The sequence below is a fragment of the Fringilla coelebs genome (genome assembly GCF_963513975.1).
Source record: "Fringilla coelebs genome assembly, chromosome: 3".
Lineage (NCBI taxonomy): Eukaryota > Metazoa > Chordata > Aves > Passeriformes > Fringillidae > Fringilla > Fringilla coelebs.
The window spans coordinates 102,277,216-102,297,181 of NC_140030.1; the positions used below are offsets into that span (position 1 = coordinate 102,277,216).

The window sequence follows — 19,966 nt, forward strand, 5'->3', positions numbered from 1 at the left end:
CAAACCCTGAACACAGAATCACAGAATCCCAGAATCCCAGAATCACAGAATCACAGAGTCACAGAATAATGAGGTTGGAAGAGACCTCTAAGATCATCGAGTCCGACTGTGCCCTAGCACCTCAACTAGAATCCAGCACCAAGTGCCCTGTCCAGCGTTTTTATAAACACATCCAGAGATGGTGATTCTACCACCTCCCTAGGAAGAGCATTCCAGTACTTTATTCTTCTTTCAGTGAAAAACTTTTTCCTGATATCCAGCCTGTCCCTTCCCTGACATAGCCTGAGGCTGTGTCCTCTGGTTCTGTCAGTGCTGCCTGGTGGAAGGGACAGACCCCCAGCTGTCTGCAACCTGCCTTCAGGAAGGGCAATGAGATCACCTCTAAGACAGCAGTAAGTCTAAGCCTCCTCTTCTCCAGGCTAAACAACCCCAGTTCCTCCAAACGTTCCTCACAGGGTTTGTGTTCCAAGCCCCTCACCAGCCTTGTTGCCTCCTCTGGACATGCTCAACACAGGCTGGGGGATGAAGGGGTTGAGAGTAGCCCTGCCATGAAGGACCTGGGGATTCTGCTGGATGAAAAATTGAATGTTGTCCCTTCCATCCCAGGCCATTCTGAGATTCAGAAGCTGGGGGTCTGCATCAGCGGGGTCAGCAAAAGCTCAGCCTCTGCCAGGAGCAGCCTTGCTCTTGCTGCTCCCTCAGCCTCACCAATTTGCTCTTGACTGTACCTGGCAGCTCCAAGAGCAAGACTCCTCACCCAAGGAATGACTGTTCCTCCCTGTTAAATGTATCTTCCAAAGAATATTGAGAGGTAGCAAACAGTACAGAAGATAAATGACCAGGCACCTGGCTTCAGGGGCACTTTGCTTTTCTGTTGTAGTTTTGGTTTTAAGTACCCTTCTTGATATACATGACTTCATTTTTTTTCCAGAAAGACCTCAAAATTACCTTGTAGCCTTTTCCTTATTCCAGCAACTAACAATATAGAAATGAGTTATTCTAGACTCTGGATGAAGGCCTGTGTATAGAAGAGGGTCACTGCATAACCTTAGAAAAGCTAGGTATAGCCAAAGTTGTTCCATTTCAAAAATTTTGAGGTATTGTCTTGAAAAAAGACAAATCCTTGCCATTTCCACTGTTTCTGGAATGGAAAATGTTCAGAACCACTTCAGGAGCTAAAAAGCTTGGGTGAGGGCTGTGTGGGAGTATATGTGTATGCATTGTCAGGGGGAGAGAGAGGAAAAGAATTATGATAAATACAGCATTTTTTGGTGTTCAGATGAGTTTCGTGTGAAGTCTGCACTACAGCGACTCTATAATTCCCAATGGCTTTCTCTTCAAAAATAGGAAATTTTAAAAAAGGGAGTAGGACAGAGCAGTTTGTAGAGTTTTCAGTAATAACACTGTTTGTAACCTCCTACAAAACAACTTCAGACTTTCATGTTTTAATTATTCTAGAACATACCCTGTTGAGATTGGCAGAAAAGCAAGTAGAATTATGTATTTTACTAGGGAGAAGATGAAGACCCCATCCTAAAAACCCCCTCAGCTTGAGTTAGTGTGAATGGCTCCACCAGGCATGAGTGTGGTTGGAGAAACTGGCACCAGGAACAAGCAGGCTGAAGAGAGGGGACATGTGTGCCAAGCAGTAGCATCCAAGTGTCTGCCAAGAACTGATAGGCTCCAGAGACTTCACAGGCCTGCTGAATCTGCAAAACCTGATAAACTGAGCACAGACACTCTGCCAAATCTGTCCAAATCCACTGGCATCAGCAGGCAACATCCATAAGGCTGCTACATGCAAAACTACAAGATTGTCTATCTATCTGTGGATATGAATATATAAAATATATGCACACACACACATATTAATGACGAAACAAAATGATCTGCAGGGACTTCCTGAACATCCTGACACATCAACACACACCTCTGCTTTTAAGTAACCAGCTGGGGTTGGTCTCCAGCTCCTGCTCCACCCATCACTGCAGATGTTTGTGAAGCACAGGAGAGAATAAATGAACGCAGTGTGCAATGAGTCCCTTGCTATTATTAACAGCATGACAACAGGTAGCTAATAAATGCTGTTGAGTTCTGTGCTTCCCCCAGCCTGATCCCAGAGAAAAGGGGATCTACAGCAACCCATTATTGCAAATTTAAATTTCTATGTTTTTGTGGATATCACCTCAGCAAGGGTGTCTGATGCTGGATCCAGACTTTCTAAATGACAGACTTAGGCATGTTTGCAGTGTGACATTTTTCAAGTGGCTGTCGCCATAAATGGAGGCATGCCCAGACACAGACACAGGGACACCCCAGACCTGGAGAACTGGTATGGGGGAATGGGACAAATTACAAAGTTGCCAGGCTCCACACCCAAGCTTTTGGACCACATGGTCTGTGAAGTCTAAGGATCACAGCCTCTTCTTGAGACATTCACAGTGCTGCCAAATCAGTAACCTGTCCCTCTTCTAACAGAGTCAGCAGCACTGAATCATGATCCTCCCAGCCTGAAGAAACCCCAGGACCACCAAACTCGACCCCAACAATAAAATGACTTCTGTGCCACTCATACCATCTTGGTTCTGGAGACCACCAAATTCAGATGGCCCTTCATGTTCTCCTGTCATCTCCATTGCTCAAATGATCAGACAAGACTCATCTCCAGGGAGAATCTATCAGGAGTCTGTTCAAAACAGCCTTTATTTTCAAAACTGGGCCTGCTTTCAGCATTTGCCCAAGTTTCCCCCCTTCCCATCTCATCCCATCTCCCTGCTTCTCCCTGCCAGATGGATGATCACTGTCATTTCCCAGAAAAATTTAAATTGTGTTGCCTTTTTACAAGCAAAAAATTGACAAAAATGAGCCATCCAAACACTTGTGCAGGTACTGGTCCTGGTGAGTGTTTTTGATAGGACCAGCAACACCTGCTGAGGGGGTTATCCTGCAGCGTGTTCCACTTCCAAGCACTCCACATGCCATGGAATCTGCTGCACTTTTCTCAGGAAAATAAATGCCTTTGCTTTTGTGCTTCAGTTTGAGGCAGAGACCACATCAGATTGTTTCTGAATGCAACAGATGACAAGGTAAATGGAAGTTATGCTTTGATGTCAAAAGGAAGCAGTTCTCTCAGAAGGAGCAGGCTTTCAAAATCCTTCCACATCGGCCGGATTTGCAGGACCTCTTGTGGTTAAAGCCCGGACTTGCAGCAGTTCCACGTTTTTTGCTGGCGGCGGGAGCGCACCTGCGGCTTTTTCTCTACAGCTGCGCAGAAGGGAACGAGAGGCTTTGACCTGGAATGTCAAGCAGCAATGTTCGTGAAAGGAAAAGCTGTGCTAACTGGCATCTGGTGACACATAACAATATTTTGCAAAATAATAATGAGCAAATAATAATAAATTTTATAATTAAATTTGCAAATATTATTTGGGGGGGTAACACAATTTTTATAGTAATGTTTGTGAAATAATTATAAGCAAATAATTTTTCTGTGAATTTAAGCTTATAAAAATAAATTGTTCTTTTGCAGTATCTCAAGCATACCAGTCAAGAACCATGAAATGGAACTGTCTTACAGAGTCACAGAAGCACAGAATACTCCGAGCTGGAAGGGACCCACATGGATCATTGAATTCCAGCTCCTGGCCCTGCACAGGACAGCCCCAAGAGTCACACCAAGCGCACCACGTGCCATAATGCATCAGAAAATTGCTTTTAAAGGACACAGCCTCACCAATTAATACGAAAAAAAACCACCCCAAAACCATGGGAAGAGATCCTGTTGTTTTAGCTGCCACTTCTTAGCTCTGCTGTGCATGTGCCAGTGAAACCAGCTGAGAAGTGGGGCTGGCAGCTCTCCAAGCTTCTCCTCCAGCCGTGTACCAGCTTCTCCTCTTGCCACCACAGCGCTGCAGGGCAGGAAGGAAGCTGTCCAGCACCAGGGCCACAACTCCTCCCTCCCTGAGGATGTTTTTGTGGGAAGGCTCCAGCTCATGCCATCACACCACTGACCATAACAAGCACTGTGGCCCCATGGCAGGCAGGGAATGGGGTTTGGAGGTGTGAAAAATGCGTATTTTATGATTGGCTTTTTGCAAATATTCAAATGAATATTATATGTGTTGTGTTAGAAAGTAATGCTGTATTAATTCTCTTAAGTAGTGTGTTAAATATAGTTTTAGGGTATAACAAAATGTTAAAATAGAACCTATGATATGTAGGATACTTTTTTTAAAAGAAAGGACTTGCACCGAGATAGCAGCTACAGGACACCTAAATCTTTCAGAGGAAGAGAATTTATTGCCCCATTATCAGGAGAAATGAACTTCTTCCTGCCTTGCTCAGGCAGGATGATGCCATTAGGATTAGGAGGAAGAAGTTGACACTGACCTGAGAGAATCCTTTGTTTGAATGGAATTTATGCACCATGTATGAGGTATATGAATATGTAACAGGCTGTTGCTTTTAAGGGTTAATCCTCTGTTAACAGGTGTCTTTTTTTGGGCTTATGTTGCCCAGAAAAAGGTACCCGGACGTCCGTAACTCTTTGTTTCTATTGTCTCATATTGTCCTAATCCAAATTGTCCACAAATTTTTTATTAATCTAATTATATTGCTATTTTTATAACCACTTTATTACTATTAAACTTTTACAATTTTAAAAACAAGTGATTGCCATTTTTCACAGAGGGCAGTAGCTGTTGTCCCAAAACGGGTTCTTTGACTTGGTATGCCAGAGGCCAATCCACCAGCAGAGTTGAGGTGTTTGATTTATTCACAGTCCTGCACAGAAAGGGGAGCTGGGTGGCAAAGCCTCAATGCCAGCACAACTACCACCAAAACCTTTAAATATCTATGCATTTTAGTAAACAAAGGCATTAATGGGCACTGGCTAAAAGTTACATAGTTCTCTTATTAATTAGTATTCTGCCTTCTGCTTATTAATGATTCTCTTGCTTCTCCTGCTAATTAGTCCCATGCTCAGTCTTTCCCTTCTTTTGGGCCAGTGGGTTTCTTGGGTCCCTGGGTTGGTGAGTTGGTGGTCACCATCTCCTCCTGCCAGAATTACATTTTACCCAATTGGAGCTGGTTCAGCACAGTTGTGAGCTGTCTTTATTAGTTTCTTCCTTATCTTTGGGGTCCTGACAAATGTCCTTGTGGCCCATAAATTCTGCATTCTTTGTGCCCGCTATCAGCTGCACACCCTTCTCCCCAGGCTTTGTTAACCTCCCCCGAGGTGGGAGATCACCTGGAGCCCTAAACCTTCACAAGGCACCCACAAGCACTTCGTCTTTTTAACACCCGGCCGTCACTCAGGGATTACTCCTCAGCCGCTATTCCACGCGTTAAATCCCCTTTCCTGTTGATTAGGGTTGGAAGCACGGGAAGATCAGACATCCCCCACCGTCCTTTCTCACGGAAATTTCCAGATATTCCACGTTTTGCACCAGTTAGTGCCAACGGGGACGCACGGGCCGGGCCGGTCCCTCAGCGCTTCCCGCCAAAGCGGAGGGCGGGGCGGGGCCGGGGCGGGGCCAGGCGCGCGGGTTTGGCGCGCAGGGCGGCCCGCGCTTCCCGCCGCGGCCATGTCTCGGCAGAGCACTCTGCTCCGCTTCTTCTCCAAGGCCGCGCCGCCGGCCGGCACCGAGCCCCGCAGCGAGCCCCCCCGCCGCCGCGCCTCGGGGGAGCGGAACGGCCTCCAGGCCGCCGGCAGCCCCCCGGGCGGGGCGGGCCGAGCGGCGGCGCGGCGCGGCGAGAATGGAGAGAAGGGCGCGGGGGGCGGCGCGGCCGCCAAGGCCCCCAGGTACCGGCGGGGACGGGGGAGGGGAGGCGGGACGGAGCCGCGGCCGCCGGCGGTCGGAGCGGGACCCGCGGGGTGTCCGTGTGTCGTTGTCGCCCCGTGGCTGCCGCAGCCCCCGCCGCTCCCTGGATGCGGTGCCCGGCCGGGCCCGCAGCGGCCTGTGCTCCCGGCGGGACAGCGAGACACCTGCGGGCACGGGGTTGTGCTGTTCGGCAGAAGCGTCGCGCTCGTGTTTTAAATTTGCTTTCCGCGCTGTGTCATCGAGTGACGCAGTGGGTCAGGCTGCAGGGGAGCGCTGTGGGGCATCTGGCCCAACATCCCCGCTCCAGCTGCGGCATCCCAGAGCACATGGCACAGGGTCGTATTCAGGCAGTTTTGTGTACCTCCAGCGAGGGGAGGCTCCACCTCTCTGGCCAGGCAGTTCCACTGTGCAGTCACACACACAGTCAAGAAGTTCTTCCTTGTGGTCTGGCGGAACTTTGTCCCCTTTGTCTCGTGTCCTTATGATTGGCTCCATCTTCTTGGCAACCCCTCGTTTAGGTATTTATACATATTGATGAAGTCCCCTCTCAGTCATCTCTCCTCGGGGACGAACCTGCCCAGCTCCCTCAGCCTTTCCTCTTAAGAGAGATGCTCCTTTCCCATAATGATCTCTGCTGGACCCGCCCCAGGAGCTCCATGTCTCTCTTGTGCTGAACACCACGGTGGCAAGTGTCCCCCGTGTCAGCAAACTGAGTGTCACTGGTGGTGGGGCCACAGCCTGCAGGAGTGTCCCAGCCATCATCTGTGGAAGTGTGGCAGTGGCTGAGGTGAAATATGTGGGAAGGAGGAGAGGGCAAATAAAAGCTGCACCAGGTGCTTTGCAGTGCAGGTAGAGTTTTTTATTTATTCATTTTTTTGTAGCCTGAGGGGTTTTTAAGTCTTGCTCTTTTCTTTAGGTGCCTGGTTGAAAATTGGTTACTACAGGAAAAGGGCATGTAGTGACAGGGTGAGGAGGAATGGCTTCAAACTGAAAGAGAGTAGGTCTAATTAGATTTTAGGAAGAAATTCTTCCTTGTGAGGCTGGTGAGGCACTGGCACAGGTTGCCCAGAGAAGCTGTGGGTGCCCCATCCCTGGAAGTGTTCAAGACCAGGCTGGAGGGGGCTCTGGACAACCTGGGATAGTGGAAGGTGTCCCTGTGCATGGCAGGGGGCTGGGACCAGCTGATCTTTAGGGTCCCTTTGAACCCAAACCCATTCTGTGATAAAGCTCTGTCTCTGAGGGAATCCAGCAGAACTTGAAGGAACACATAAAAAAAAATTAGGAGAAGAGTTGGTGGTGGTATGGAAGAACTTTGTAATTCAGATTGCACCCCCTGAGAGGCTTGTGCAGTGACATTTATAAAGAAAGCTGTTCCAGATGTTTGTGTTCCTTAAATGACACATTTGTTGTCTCTGCAGTGTCTCCTGTGAGTATTCTCCTGGGGACTTGGTGTGGGCCAAGATGGAAGGCTATCCCTGGTGGCCATGTCTCATATACAACCACCCCACTGAAAAGACAATCGTCAGAGGAAAAGGAAAATCCACTCGTGTCCACGTGCAGTTCTTTGATGACAGCCCTACGAGGGGCTGGATCAGTGTTAAATACCTGAAGCCATATAAAGGTAAGAGATAGAAACAAAGCTGTTTGAAATGGAAACATGCCACTTGTTTTGGGATTACAGGCTTGGAGTATAGGATATATTATTCTCCAGTGAGAAAGAGCAGCAAAACCAAGAGTAGACTTGAGCATGTTTTGTGCTTTGTAAGCTACAGGTTTTTGAGGGTTACAGGTACATTTGTGTTTATACAGTTCTTGAAACATAAAGCACTAAGCCCTTTCATTTATTATACTAGAACAGCTAATTAAGCAAACTTAAAGCTTGCTAATGTTTGGAGATATTTCCTTTATTTCTGTATAAAAATGATGTAAAAGATAAATCCGGTATTTCCACTTTTAGCCCTGAAATCCCTAAAGTATTAGGAGTGTCAAACCCAATTTTTCAGCAGCTATTTAGGAACTGTAGTATGTCCAGAATTAAAAGGCTAGGTCCAGGATATTGGGTAAATTAAATTAATTCTGCTGCAGTGTTTCTTCTCAGCAGTGCAGCAGTTTTGTAAATAAAATATGTAACTTCAGAATTGAGTGTTGGTGAGGGCAGTGCTTGTAGTTACAGATCAGAGTTGGTGTTTGTGATACTGAAGAAATGACATGGCTGACTAGTGAAAATCAGATGTAATCAAGAGTTAACATTTTGCATAATAAATCTCACCCTTTTAGTAAACATAATCTGTTTTCCCCCTTTTTTTTCATAATTTTACTGTTGCTGAAAACTAAGTCATTGGCTGTAAACTGTCTTATAAGTCAAATACTTCATATATAATGTAGTGTTTCTGATGCCCTGTAGGATTTGCTTGTGTCACTGAAAAAGCCTGAATTTAAATAGTTTCTCCCTTTTTACAGTCAGAGTTCCATCTCATGATCATCTAGCCACATTTTTGTCTGCTGTATACTTCAGTGTGCTGCACTTCAGCTATAGTTTTAAATTAAAATATTAATGTTATTGCCATGAGTGTTAGCATAATTTATTGCAAGTAAATTGGTCCTTGGTTATATGTGTCTTTCCCCAAAGTATTTGAAAACAATAAAAATATTCTGAGAACTTGTAGTTGCACTTAGAAGCAAATGCAGGCAAGGGGAATTAATCTGTTTGCCAAAAGAAAATGGCCAAAACTAAGTTTAAGCACAGGTACACAGATTTATCTCAGGAGAAGTGTTGAATGCAGAGCAGATTAAAAACATTCAAAATACCTATTTGCTTTAAATTCAAATAAAAATCATTTTTATATACAAAGGAAAAGTGTTAGTCTTTGGGTAAGAAAATGGATAAATTTCTTGGGTTATGTTACTTTTTGTACCCGAGTAAATGCAGACAGCACGGGGCCAGACCTGTAACAGGTGGGCATGAACAAGTGGAGGTGCATAGCAGTTGGTTAAGTGAATATGCAGGTGTTGCACCCTTGAGTGTGCAGCTCAATTATATGAAAAGATTTTTCTTCTGATGTTGTTCAGTCGCATTTAATATGAACGCAAAATATTTTTAGACTGCCTCGTTGCATTCGGAAAACTAAAAGGGAAATCTGGATTGTTAATGTGTTGCCTTTGTGCTGTAGAAGCAGCTACTTGTAACTCCCTGCTTGGCTACTGCAAACTCGGAGTTGATTGTGAGTCAGAATTTTGTTTGAGTTGTTTCAGGGGTGTTTGGCCTCCTCCAAGTCAGCTGTTTTTGTCTGCCACTGCTCTAGAGCTGAAGCTTCAGTCGGTAGTGGTGGGTGATGGGGTTCACAAGAGTGGGGAAAAGGACCTGAAATCAGTCTGTAGATTGGTTGGCTTTGGGTTTGTGTTGTGTGCCGGTGGTGGCAGGAGGGGCTGTGCAGGAGGAGGAGGGAATGCAGCAGTTATTAATAGCAGGCTTTGTTCACTGCCCTGCAGTGGCAGGCTGAAGTGGCCAGCGTGATTGGCCATCAGCTAATCTGGCTAATGGGCTGGGTGCCTGGCTGCACTCAGAGCAGCACTTTGGAGGCCAGCAGAGCTTTCAGGTCTGTGCCATAGGTGGCTTGTGCCTAGAAAGTGAAGGTAACTCTGGCTGAACTTAGCTGTCATTGCTAAAACAGCCCTGTGGTCTCAGTCAGGTCTGCCTGCTGCTCTGCCAGTGTTGAATTCAGTGCTAACTACAGTGAGTGTGAGTCAGAGCTCAGCCCAGGAGCGCTCACATGTGCTAATGAGTTACTGAAATAGAAGCAATTCTTCAGGTGTTCATGCAGGTAGGCATTTGTGGATGTGTATGCTTTCCCCAGGGTTGGTTCATCAGGATGAAAGAGTGATAGATTGCTGTATTTAAGATGTGGTGGGAATGAGTGGCAGCAGCACAGAGGTTTAGATAGCTGAATATGAATGCTTGTCTGAATGCATTTAAAAGTGAATATGATCACTGGCTAAATACTAGCCATTTAGCATACTAGCCAATACTAGCATTTAGCAATTGTTCTTAACAAATCTGTGTTTTTTACAGGTTCATCAGACAGGGAGACCATGAAGGGAGGTATGTTTTACAGCACAAAGCCTGAAATTAAAAGAGCCATGGTGCTGGCAGATGATGCCATGAGCAAAGATAAAACCAAGAGGCTTGAACTGGCAGTATGCAATGAGCCTTCAGACACAGAGGAGGAAGAGGAAGAAGTGGAGGTAAAATGTTTCTTAATTGCTGTCATTTGCAGAAATATTGCTAGAACTTAGAAGCTGTGACTTGGAGCTAAGCATGGAATATCCTGCAATTCTCTGGTACAGTAATCACAGCTTATCTCTTCGTTAATCATGCACACATATGTATCCATTTGTCTTTTTTTGTACTGCTTGTGTGTTGTCAGGTCATATGCTGGTCTCTCATCTTTTCTAGTTGGAAAGACAAGTCTCTTTGATGTTCTGTATGGTAAGGACTGACCTCAGAATCTACTCAACTTCTCTGACTCTCTTCACTCATCACTCCTTGGTGACCTACTTTTTCACCCAGAAATGCTTTTTTCTGATGCATCATTTTATCTTCTCTATCTGCTATTCATAGTCCAAGATGCCCTGAGTTTTATCTGGAGTTTTAGTGTGTCTTAATATATAAATTTATAGCTTTTTGACTGTTCATCTAAGGCATTAAATTGAATTTTTGGAGCCCACCCTCATCTTGTGGAGTAGCACTAAATTGCCAGTTCTTGCACTGTTAACAGCAGTCTTGGTGGAGTAACTAAAAAGTGATGTTTTGTTGTGCTGTATTCATGTTGTGTTGATTCAGCTTTTATTTCAGTAGCACCGTATGCCTTGGAATAGATTTCTTTGGAGAGGAATGGTATGGGGAAACTGTCAGTGGGATGGTGGTTTCCCTTAGCTCATCTACTCAGTCTCCTGTGTGACAGTGCCCTGAGGGACAGGTGCCACTCCCGGCATTGTGTTGTGTGCAGTGGCACGTTGTACTCGCTACAGTCCCTCCACTGCTGGTTTTCCATTAAAGTTTGAGGCTGAAAAGGAAAATAGTGGGAGTTACTTTCCTTCCTCCTACATGTGCCATGTTCTTTTTTGTGTAGTTTAAATGCTTTGTTCGTCAGCATCACATATGCACAGTAATGAATGAGTCTCTAAAGAACAGAAATAAGAGTGATTATGCCACTGGCCAGTAGCAGTTAGTTGTCCAGAAAAAACCTGAGTTCTGTTAAGGTAGTTGGAATTGGCTGTGGCTCTGCTGTCTCTTGCTTGAAGCGTCATAGGTACTGCGTTATTGCACATTTTTGCACTTCTTTATGCAGCAGTATCTTTGTGGCCAGAATTATCTACAGACAAAATAATTTATTTTTCCAGGAGATGAGTGAAAATGCATCAGGCAACAGTGAAGACTGCAACAGTGAGGAGGATGTGAAAAGCAGTAAGCGAGTGATGAGCAGGGAAAGAGCTGTGAAAGCCAAGAGAAGGAGAGTGTTGGATTCCGACAGTGACCACGATGGCTCTGATGCGGAGTTCAAGCCTGATGGGAAAGAAGCAGCAAGCAGTGAGGAAGCCAGTAGTGGGGTGGATGAAAATGAGTCTTCTGACACAGAGACAGAGGCAGAGAGTGTTGCAGAGAGCCCCGTAAAAGTCCCTTCTAAACGAAAGAGAAGAGAGGTGAAAAAGCCTGCTAAAAGGAGTAGCCTGGGAAATGAATCTTCTGAAACGCCCAAAAGAGCAGCAACAGTCTCTTCAGAAGCCAAGTCTAAGCTGACATCCTTTGCAGCACCTGAAAGTTTTGAATCTCAAGCAAACGCTTGCAGCGGAGGCACTGGTGGCTTCTCAGTGTGGGAGCACGAAAAGCTGGACTGGCTGCAAGAAGGGAAGAGGAGAGATGCGCACAGGAGGCGTCAGGGTGACCCTGACTACGACCCCTGCACTCTGTACGTGCCCGAGGATTACCTCAACAAGTGCACGCCGGGCGTGCGGAGGTGGTGGCAGCTCAAAAGCCAGAACTTTGACGCCGTGATCTGCTACAAGGTGGGCAAGTTCTACGAGCTGTATCACATGGACGCAGTCACTGGCGTCAATGAGCTGGGCCTGATCTTTATGAAGGGCACCTGGGCCCACTCGGGTTTTCCAGAGACCGCGTTCGGCCGGTTCTCCGATGTCCTGGTGCAGAAGGGCTACAAGGTGGCGCGCGTGGAGCAGACGGAAACGCCCGAAATGATGGAAGCGCGCTGCAGGTCCGCGGGCCACTCCGGCAGGTCTGACAAGGTGGTGCGCCGGGAGATCTGCAGGATCATCACCAAGGGAACCCAGACCTACAGCGTCATGGACTGCGACCCCTCCGAGAACAACAGCAGGTTCCTGCTGAGCGTGAAGGAGAAGGAGGACGCGGCCGGGACGCGCCTCTACGGCATCTGCTTCGTCGACACCTCCATGGGGAAGTTCCACGTCGGCCAGTTCCCAGACGACCGCCACTGCTCCAGGTTTAGGACTTTGGTAGCTCACTACACCCCTGTGCAGGTGCTGTTTGAGAAGGGGAACCTGTCTGTGGACACGCAGAAGATACTGAAGGGCTCGCTGGTTTCTTGCATTCAGGAAGGGCTGACGTCGGGTTCCCAGTTCTGGAATGCATCTAAAACACTAAAAGTCCTTCTTGAGGAAGGATATTTCAAGGAGAAGCAGGATTCTGAAAATGGATGTTCTCTGCCCTCTGTAATCAAATCTCTGACTTCAGAGAGTGACTCCCTGGGATTAACTCCTGGTGAAAACAGTGAGTTAGCTTTGTCAGCTCTTGGGGGATGTGTCTTCTATCTCAAAAAATGTCTGATTGATCAGGAGCTGTTATCACAGGCAAACTTTGAGGAATATGTCCCTGTGGATATCGTTACTGCAAAAACTACGAGTTCAAGTAGTTTGTTTGGCAGAACTGGCCAGCGGATGGTGCTGGATGGAGTCACCCTGATGAACTTGGAAGTCCTGCAGAATGGAACCAATGGAAGCACAGAAGGTACTTTGTTGGAAAGGATTGATTCTTGCTGTACACCATTCGGGAAGCGACTCCTGAAACAGTGGCTCTGCGCTCCACTTTGTAATCCTAAATCCATCAATGATCGTTTGGATGCTGTCGAGGACCTCCTGGCAGTGCCAGATAAAATGTCTGAAGTCACTGAGTACCTCAAGAAACTGCCTGACCTTGAAAGACTGCTCAGCAAAATTCACAGCATTGGGTCCCCACTCAAAAGTCAGAACCATCCTGACAGCAGGGCCATCTTCTATGAAGAACTCAAATACAGCAAGAAAAAAATTGCTGACTTTCTGTCTACCCTGGAGGGATTCAAAGTAATGAATGAAATTGTCGAATTCATGGAGGAGTTTGCCAGTGACTTCAAATCCAGAGTCCTGAAGCAGCTGGTCACCCGCAAGGCCAAAAATCCCGATGGCCGCTTCCCAGACCTGAATGCAGAGCTCACGAGGTGGGACACTGCCTTTGACCACAACCAGGCTCGGAAGACTGGAGTCATCACCCCCAAGCTGGGCTTTGACCCCGATTACGACAGAGCACTGGAGGATATCAGAGCTCTCGAGGAGGACCTTCGCAAGTACCTGGATAAGCAGCGCAAGCTGCTTGGGTCCAAATCCGTGCAGTACTGGGGGACAGGCAAGAACCGGTACCAGATGGAGATCCCAGAAAGTGTCATCTCCCGGAACCTGCCCGAGGAGTACGAGCTGAGGTCCAGCAGGAAGGGCTACAAGCGCTACTGGACCAAGGAGATCGAGAAGATGCTGGCTGCCATGGTGAGCGCCGAGGAGCGCCGCGACGCCGCCCTCAAGGACTGCATGAGGCGCCTCTTCTACAACTTCGACAAGAACAGCAAGGACTGGCAGACAGCTGTGGAGTGCATTGCTGTGCTGGGTAAGAGCTTTGCCTCCTTCTGACACAGTAAAACTACCCCTGTGCTGATGAAATCTGATCTGGGGAAGCTCATTGCCAGCTCTTGACTTGTGTTTGAAAGCTCTTGATTGTGGTAAGGGCTTTGATAATTAATTCCCTGTTTCATTCCTGTTGCATGGTTGTAGATGTGCAGCCAAGTGTTTCTCCCAGTTCAGAGTAGCCAGGTGGGCCTCACTGCTTCCAGAGCCTTGTGTGTGGATTAGTAGCTTCTTATTAAATGGAGCTATAAAAATCTAACCTGCTGGTAAGTTTTTTTTTCTATCTGAGCAGGATGCTTTCTGGCCATCCTTCAAAACTAAAAGTGTTCAATGTTGAGCCTTGAAGAAGATAGTCTACTAAGAAGGCTTCCCCAAATCCTCCTTAAATTTCTGGGATAGAAGAATCTCCTGTGTTCCCTTCTCAGGACCAGCATACTTCTGTTCTGTGGATTTTCTGCTAGGATGAGGCCCTCTGGGATGTCTTTGTTCCAGGGGAAAATGAAAGCAGTCTCTGAATGCCACTAGAGCAGAAAAGGGAGGGCAGGCAGGGAGTGTTGGCTGGGAATGGATTTGCTGGGAGAGCTGGGAAGCAGTCACATCAGCCACACCACAGCTCAGGGCAAGTGCTGAATTGGTTCCCAGCAGAGAGGAATTCAGTGTCCAGGCTCAGCTGTAATGTGTGTACATAAAGCCTCTAGAATCATGAACAGTCTCATTGTGTAGGTGATCAGCTTTTAGAACCTCGGGGCTCAGCTAACTGAGGGGTCTTGTGCTGCTGCTTCCTGCTGGACACACAGAGTTTTAATATTTATACAGTTTTATTCTGGCAGCTTTCAAGCAGAATTGGGATTCTTCACAAAGTAATTCACTGTCACAGAAGCTGATTTCCTCCTTACTTGTTCTAAATGAAAAACCAATGCAATAAAGTATTATTTTATACACAAACTTTTGAAATGAAATGATGTGGATTTTAAAGACTTTTGAACTAAAATAACTATAGGGGAGCATTTTTATCATGACATCTGTAGAAATCTGGAAGGAATGAGCAAAGACACTGTAAATATTCCCACCTTTTACTTGTTTTGGAGTCCTTTGTGGGTGTTTCCCTTGTGAGGAAAATGGAATAAAATAGAAAATTGTTTCTACAAAATTGCTGTTCAATGAGTAAATGAATTCCAGTGTATGAAGAAATTTGAAAGTGTGACTGACTGGAATTTCTCTTCATTTTCTAGATGTCTTGATGTCCCTTGCTCACTACAGTCAAGGTGGTGACGGACCTCTGTGCCGACCTGTAATCCTGCTGCCTACGGATAATGCTCCTCCCTTCCTGGAACTTAGAAATTCCCGCCATCCATGCATCACAAAAACTTTCTTTGGGGATGATTTTATTCCCAACGACATCGTGATAGGCCTCAAGGATGAAGGCAGCAGCAGTGAGGCCTCCTGTGTGCTGGTAACTGGCCCCAACATGGGTGGCAAATCTACGCTCATGAGACAGGTGATTGTCGTGTGTCCCAGGGAACCTCTGGGCTTTGGGTGAGGGAATTACAGGGCCTGGCTGTCACGGGTGTCACAGGAGGTCCCAGAAGTGGCCTTCTGGGTGTGCAGCAATTGCACAGGCTGGTATAAAGTGCTCATGTTCAGAGAGGTTTTCTGCTTTAGGGAGGGATAAGTTTTAGTTGTCGTAGGAGAGTTGGTTAGGAAGAAGTGATAGAATACCTTTCATCTTTTTCAAGTGACTCACCCAGGACTTGGCATCAGCTGGCAAAAGATGCTTCTGCAGGTTGAACAAGCTGAAACTAGAGATCAGCAGGCAGGTTGCTTTATAAACACTGCTTGCTGTGATAATTTGTGTTTTGAAGGCTTTCAGAGTAGTTCAGTCCTACCAGAGATGATGCTGCTGCAGCCTGGAGCTGTTAAAGCAGCGGGAAGCTTTATATACTCCAGTCCCTGTTTTGGGGGAAACACAGCTTCATACCCTTGTTGTGTGTGTGGAACTGAAGCTGCGAGCACCAGTGCAAATGTGACTGTCCCTGTTTGCTTGCAGGCTGGTCTCCTGGTGGTCATGGCCCAGCTGGGGTGCTACGTGCCTGCGGAAGCCTGCAGGCTCACGCCCATCGACCGCGTGTTCACGCGGCTCGGCGCCTCCGACAGGATCATGGCCGGTGAGTGCCTGGCACACAGCTGCACAGGGGGCTGCTGGCACCAACTTTCTGCTCGTGCTTCGAGTGGCAAGCTGGAAAGGGAACAGTGTTTTGCTGGGAGAGCTGTGCACTCTTTTCTCTTGCTGTTCAGAGTGGAGATGGGATTGTACTTAGGCTTTTTTTCACATGTATGTCCATTTGATTTTTGACAGACTCACGGGATCCCTTCCTAATGAATTTTAATATTAAAAGCGTAACTCCCAGCTGGTTACAAATCTGAGGAATATCTTTTTTTAGAATTGATTATATTCTGCTCTCACTGATACCTTTTTTTAAGTGTTCTGAAATAGGACAGTAATGTTGGGGCAGCTGTTGCACAGGAGTTGTTGTTGTACCTTCCTGCAAGGACTATGGAAGTCCTTTGTTTCAATCACAATGACTTATGTTTGACATCTGATTTCTTCTGATGAGGAAGAGAGGCAGATGTCCTTCTTGGAAGTAGTAGTTGACAGTTCTTGAAGTATTTTGTTCCTTTAATGGAGAGGAAGACACAAGTGGAGGATGACATGACAAGTGGAATGGTAAAGTCTGCCAGTGGTGATGGGCAAAGTGCCACTGGGCTAGAAAAATAAAATGATTGTTGTGGTAAAAGTAGTATCACTGCTCATTAAGGAGGGCACAGGTTTTCTGTGATCTCTCTGCTGAAAAATGTGGGTCAGTGAATATGAAAGGAGTTAAGCCCACTGAACTTGTTGCACAGAAGGAATTTGGAAATGAATCATTCCAAGTTCTTAATTAAAAAAAATATTTACAGTTCCCCAAATCAAGGCTTTTCTTCTCAGCTAGAGAATGTTATTAAGGCTTTCTTTGCCCAGCTCATCTCCATTTTGTTTAATTTCAGTACAAAAAGTGTGGAAGAACACTTATATGCTTATGGTAGAGATGAGAAGGGCCCTTCCTTTTGGAGAGATGATCTGGCAAAAAATATAGCATTTTCTTTTTTTTTTAATTAACTGAGGACTATACTTCTGATTTGGCATTTCACATTGTGAGGAGGGTGACCACTGCAAAGAATGAGCTCTGAAATCTGTTCTTGATGCATTTGTTTGCACACTGTGTAGATAGGAAAGCACAGAAAACATTGTTCCACGGCAGTCACTTTGTAATGGATGTCAGCAGGACTTTTATGAAGTTAATTTTTTCAGTAATAAAATTTTAGGGCTTTATCTTCTGAAGAGAATAAATAGTTATTCTTAAATATTGTTGAAAGCATTACATCCTGATAATTTCTTTAAATAAATGCAGAAAATCAGGATTGGTGGACACTGGTTAATAATTCATGTTAGAAAACTTATGTCAGAGCAAAGCAGTGCTCATGCAGCATGAGTACAGGAAATAAATGCTTGCCTTTAATGGAATCAATTGCATTAATTGCTGCTACTTGTGATTATTTGTAATGATCTGCACAAAGAACAAGTAAATCCTGACTTTGTAAGTGTGGGTTTATCATGTGGAAGGGTGTGAATAATTGTGTACTTCAGCTCATAATCTACTAAAACCAATTTCAGGTGAAAATTTCAGGCTTTGTATTATCTGGGTTGCTGAAACTCCCATGAGATGCTTGAGCCTTAGCAGCAGAATATTGCTTTTGTCATACTTCATTCGAGGAGAGAACATACAAATAAAGCCTTTATTATCCAAATAGTTCCCTCCTGACATCACAACCAAACCAGTAATTCCAGTCTCTCAGTCTTTGATTTTCTGCTTGTTTTTTTTGCTGGAAAGCCACACACACCGTCAGCCTGTCCTGTGCATTCAGAGCAAGAAAGGGACAAAAATTCTCCCCATTGTAGCCTTTGTGACCCTCTTTTTGTCCAGCTGTTACTTTTGACTGGTGCTATTAAAAGTAAGCAGGTGTGTTGGCCTGAAAACTTAATTAAGTGTGCTTGTGCTTATTCCTGTACTCTAAAGAAACCAAAACTTGTTTTTCCTGGCAAATGGGAACCTGCTGTTTTCACACTGGAAAAAAAGTGTCATGTTTTTGTTCATCTTCAGTTTGCTATTGAGTTTCACTTTAGCTTAACCAAGATTCTAGTGCAGATTAAATGAGGTTTTAGTTGTGGTTCTTAGATCTTTGACTACTTCATGGCTTTTTTTTTTTTTTTTGTCATTTCCTTTAAAGGTGAAAGTACCTTCTTTGTTGAATTGAGCGAGACTTCGAGCATTCTGCAGCATGCAACAGAGCACTCCCTTGTTCTCGTGGATGAACTGGGTAATTAGACTATTTTGTAATAGAGGGAAGCTAAATCTGAGGGATGAAAGACTGGCTGCAAGGTTTTTGGGCTGTCTGAATGGCAGCCAAGTACACAGGGCCAGTTTCACCATAATGATGCTGGTGTTTAACTGGTGTGTCAGCCTCTCTAATGTGAATACATCTTGGTGCCCTGGGAACTCATCACCACCTCCCACCCCCAGTCATTATTACCCTATTTCCAGCTGTGGTTTCCTGCTTTTGCTTTGCAGCAAACCTCAGGAGAGCAGAAGCTTTTTTCTGCAGTGCAGAAGAGGGTGATTGTTATGGGGCCAACACCCAGGTCACCTTCCCCTGGTGCTGGTGGCTCTCACCCCTCACTGCTGTTTGTTTGTCTTGCACACAGCGGGGAGGGGAACAAACAAACGCTACAAATGCCTTGCTGCTTCAGTCTGTAGGGTGTCTGTCTGTCCAGCAGCAGGTGAACTGGGGGTTGACTTTACTGTGCCCCTGGTGCTCCCGAGCGTGCCACAGCTGTCCCGTTGTGTCCCCAGGCAGAGGCACGGCCACGTTTGACGGCACAGCCATAGCGAGCGCGGTGGTGAAGGAGCTGGCTGAGAGGATCCGCTGCCGGACGCTCTTCTCCACTCACTACCACTCCCTGGTGGAGGACTACTCCCACAGCAGGGCCGTGCGCCTGGGCCACATGGTATGGCTGGCAGGATGGGCTTTTCCCCGCTGGGACCTCTCCTGCTTCTCTGTGCTCTTTGCCCTGAGAAATGGGTGTTTTGGGAATAGGACATGATGTCCCATGCGTTTCTTAGGCTGCAGGTCAATATTGCAAACTCTAACTTGTGACTTGCTCTTCCAAGGCATGCATGGTTGAAAATGAGAGTGAGGATCCAAGCCAGGAAACAATTACGTTCCTGTACAAGTTCATTGAAGGAGCCTGCCCAAAGAGCTACGGCTTCAATGCAGCAAGACTTGCAGATATTCCAGAGGAAGTCATTCAGAAGGGGCATAGAAAAGCCAAAGAGTTTGAAAAAACAACCATCTCACTGAGAATATTTCGGTAAGGCCCTGGGCTTCTGTATCTGAGTTGCATCTTAGTATTTGGGCAGTGGCTTTTGCTCAGTCACAGCATGAGGGGCAGTTGGAACCACTTTTGTGAGCATCAGATGGTCACAGAGAGGGAGGGAAGGAGGGAGGTACTGTGGGAGGGCAGAGATGATGAGCAGTATTTTAAGCCTTGGGTCACTGTGCCAGTCTGAATTTGCACACAGAGGTGCTGAGGGGGGTGGGGGTGTGCTGGCAGCCTTTATGCCAGGCCAGCATCCATGTCTCCTAAAGCTGTTGCAGGAATGGCAATCTCAAGCTCTGCCCCTCAGTGTCCCTGTCAGTAAAGGTGGTTATTTCCCTCAGGTACCTGTGCCAGGTGGTGGAAGGAGCAACCTGTGATGCAAGCGCGGTTCGGAAACTCACGGCGATGATCGACCGGCTTTAGGAACTCACACGGGTTTCTCAAGAAGGTGGGAGCAGACAACATTATGATCTAATAAACTTTATTTTTTAAAAATGACCATTTTTCCATTGTCTTTCCTAGGAAATTAAACCCTTTAATTCATACCTACCCTCTACATAATGGTTATTGAGTACTCCACAATATATTAAGTCTAGATGTTATGGTACATGCATACACTTTCAGGCTGTTGATTACCCACTGTCACCAATACACATAAATGGAAAAAAGCTATGAAACTGTATAGGGCTGTATATATACTTGTCTC

At 46.1% G+C, this 19,966-nt stretch overlaps 1 protein-coding gene across 3 annotated transcripts; it reads left to right on the forward strand.

The window, feature by feature from the left end:
- The first annotated feature begins 5,550 nt into the window (after window positions 1–5,550).
- MSH6 (mutS homolog 6) lies at window positions 5,551–19,758 on the forward strand. Of its 3 annotated transcripts, XM_084203227.1 has the most exons (10): window positions 5,551–5,803; window positions 7,241–7,443; window positions 9,892–10,064; window positions 11,223–13,767; window positions 15,017–15,282; window positions 15,832–15,949; window positions 18,111–18,200; window positions 18,734–18,888; window positions 19,052–19,251; window positions 19,602–19,758. In XM_084203227.1, exons 1-10 carry the CDS (start codon window positions 5,586–5,588, stop codon window positions 19,681–19,683), a joined length of 4,050 nt encoding a protein of 1,349 aa, XP_084059353.1. In that variant the 5' UTR covers window positions 5,551–5,585; the 3' UTR covers window positions 19,684–19,758. The 3 variants fall into 3 exon arrangements, with proteins under 3 accessions (XP_084059353.1, XP_084059355.1, XP_084059354.1); XM_084203228.1 differs by lacking the exons at window positions 5,551–5,803; window positions 7,241–7,443; window positions 9,892–10,064 and adding an exon at window positions 10,245–10,308; XM_084203229.1 differs by lacking the exons at window positions 5,551–5,803; window positions 7,241–7,443; window positions 11,223–13,767 and having other exon boundaries at window positions 9,926–10,064.
- Window positions 19,759–19,966: the final 208 nt, after the last annotated feature.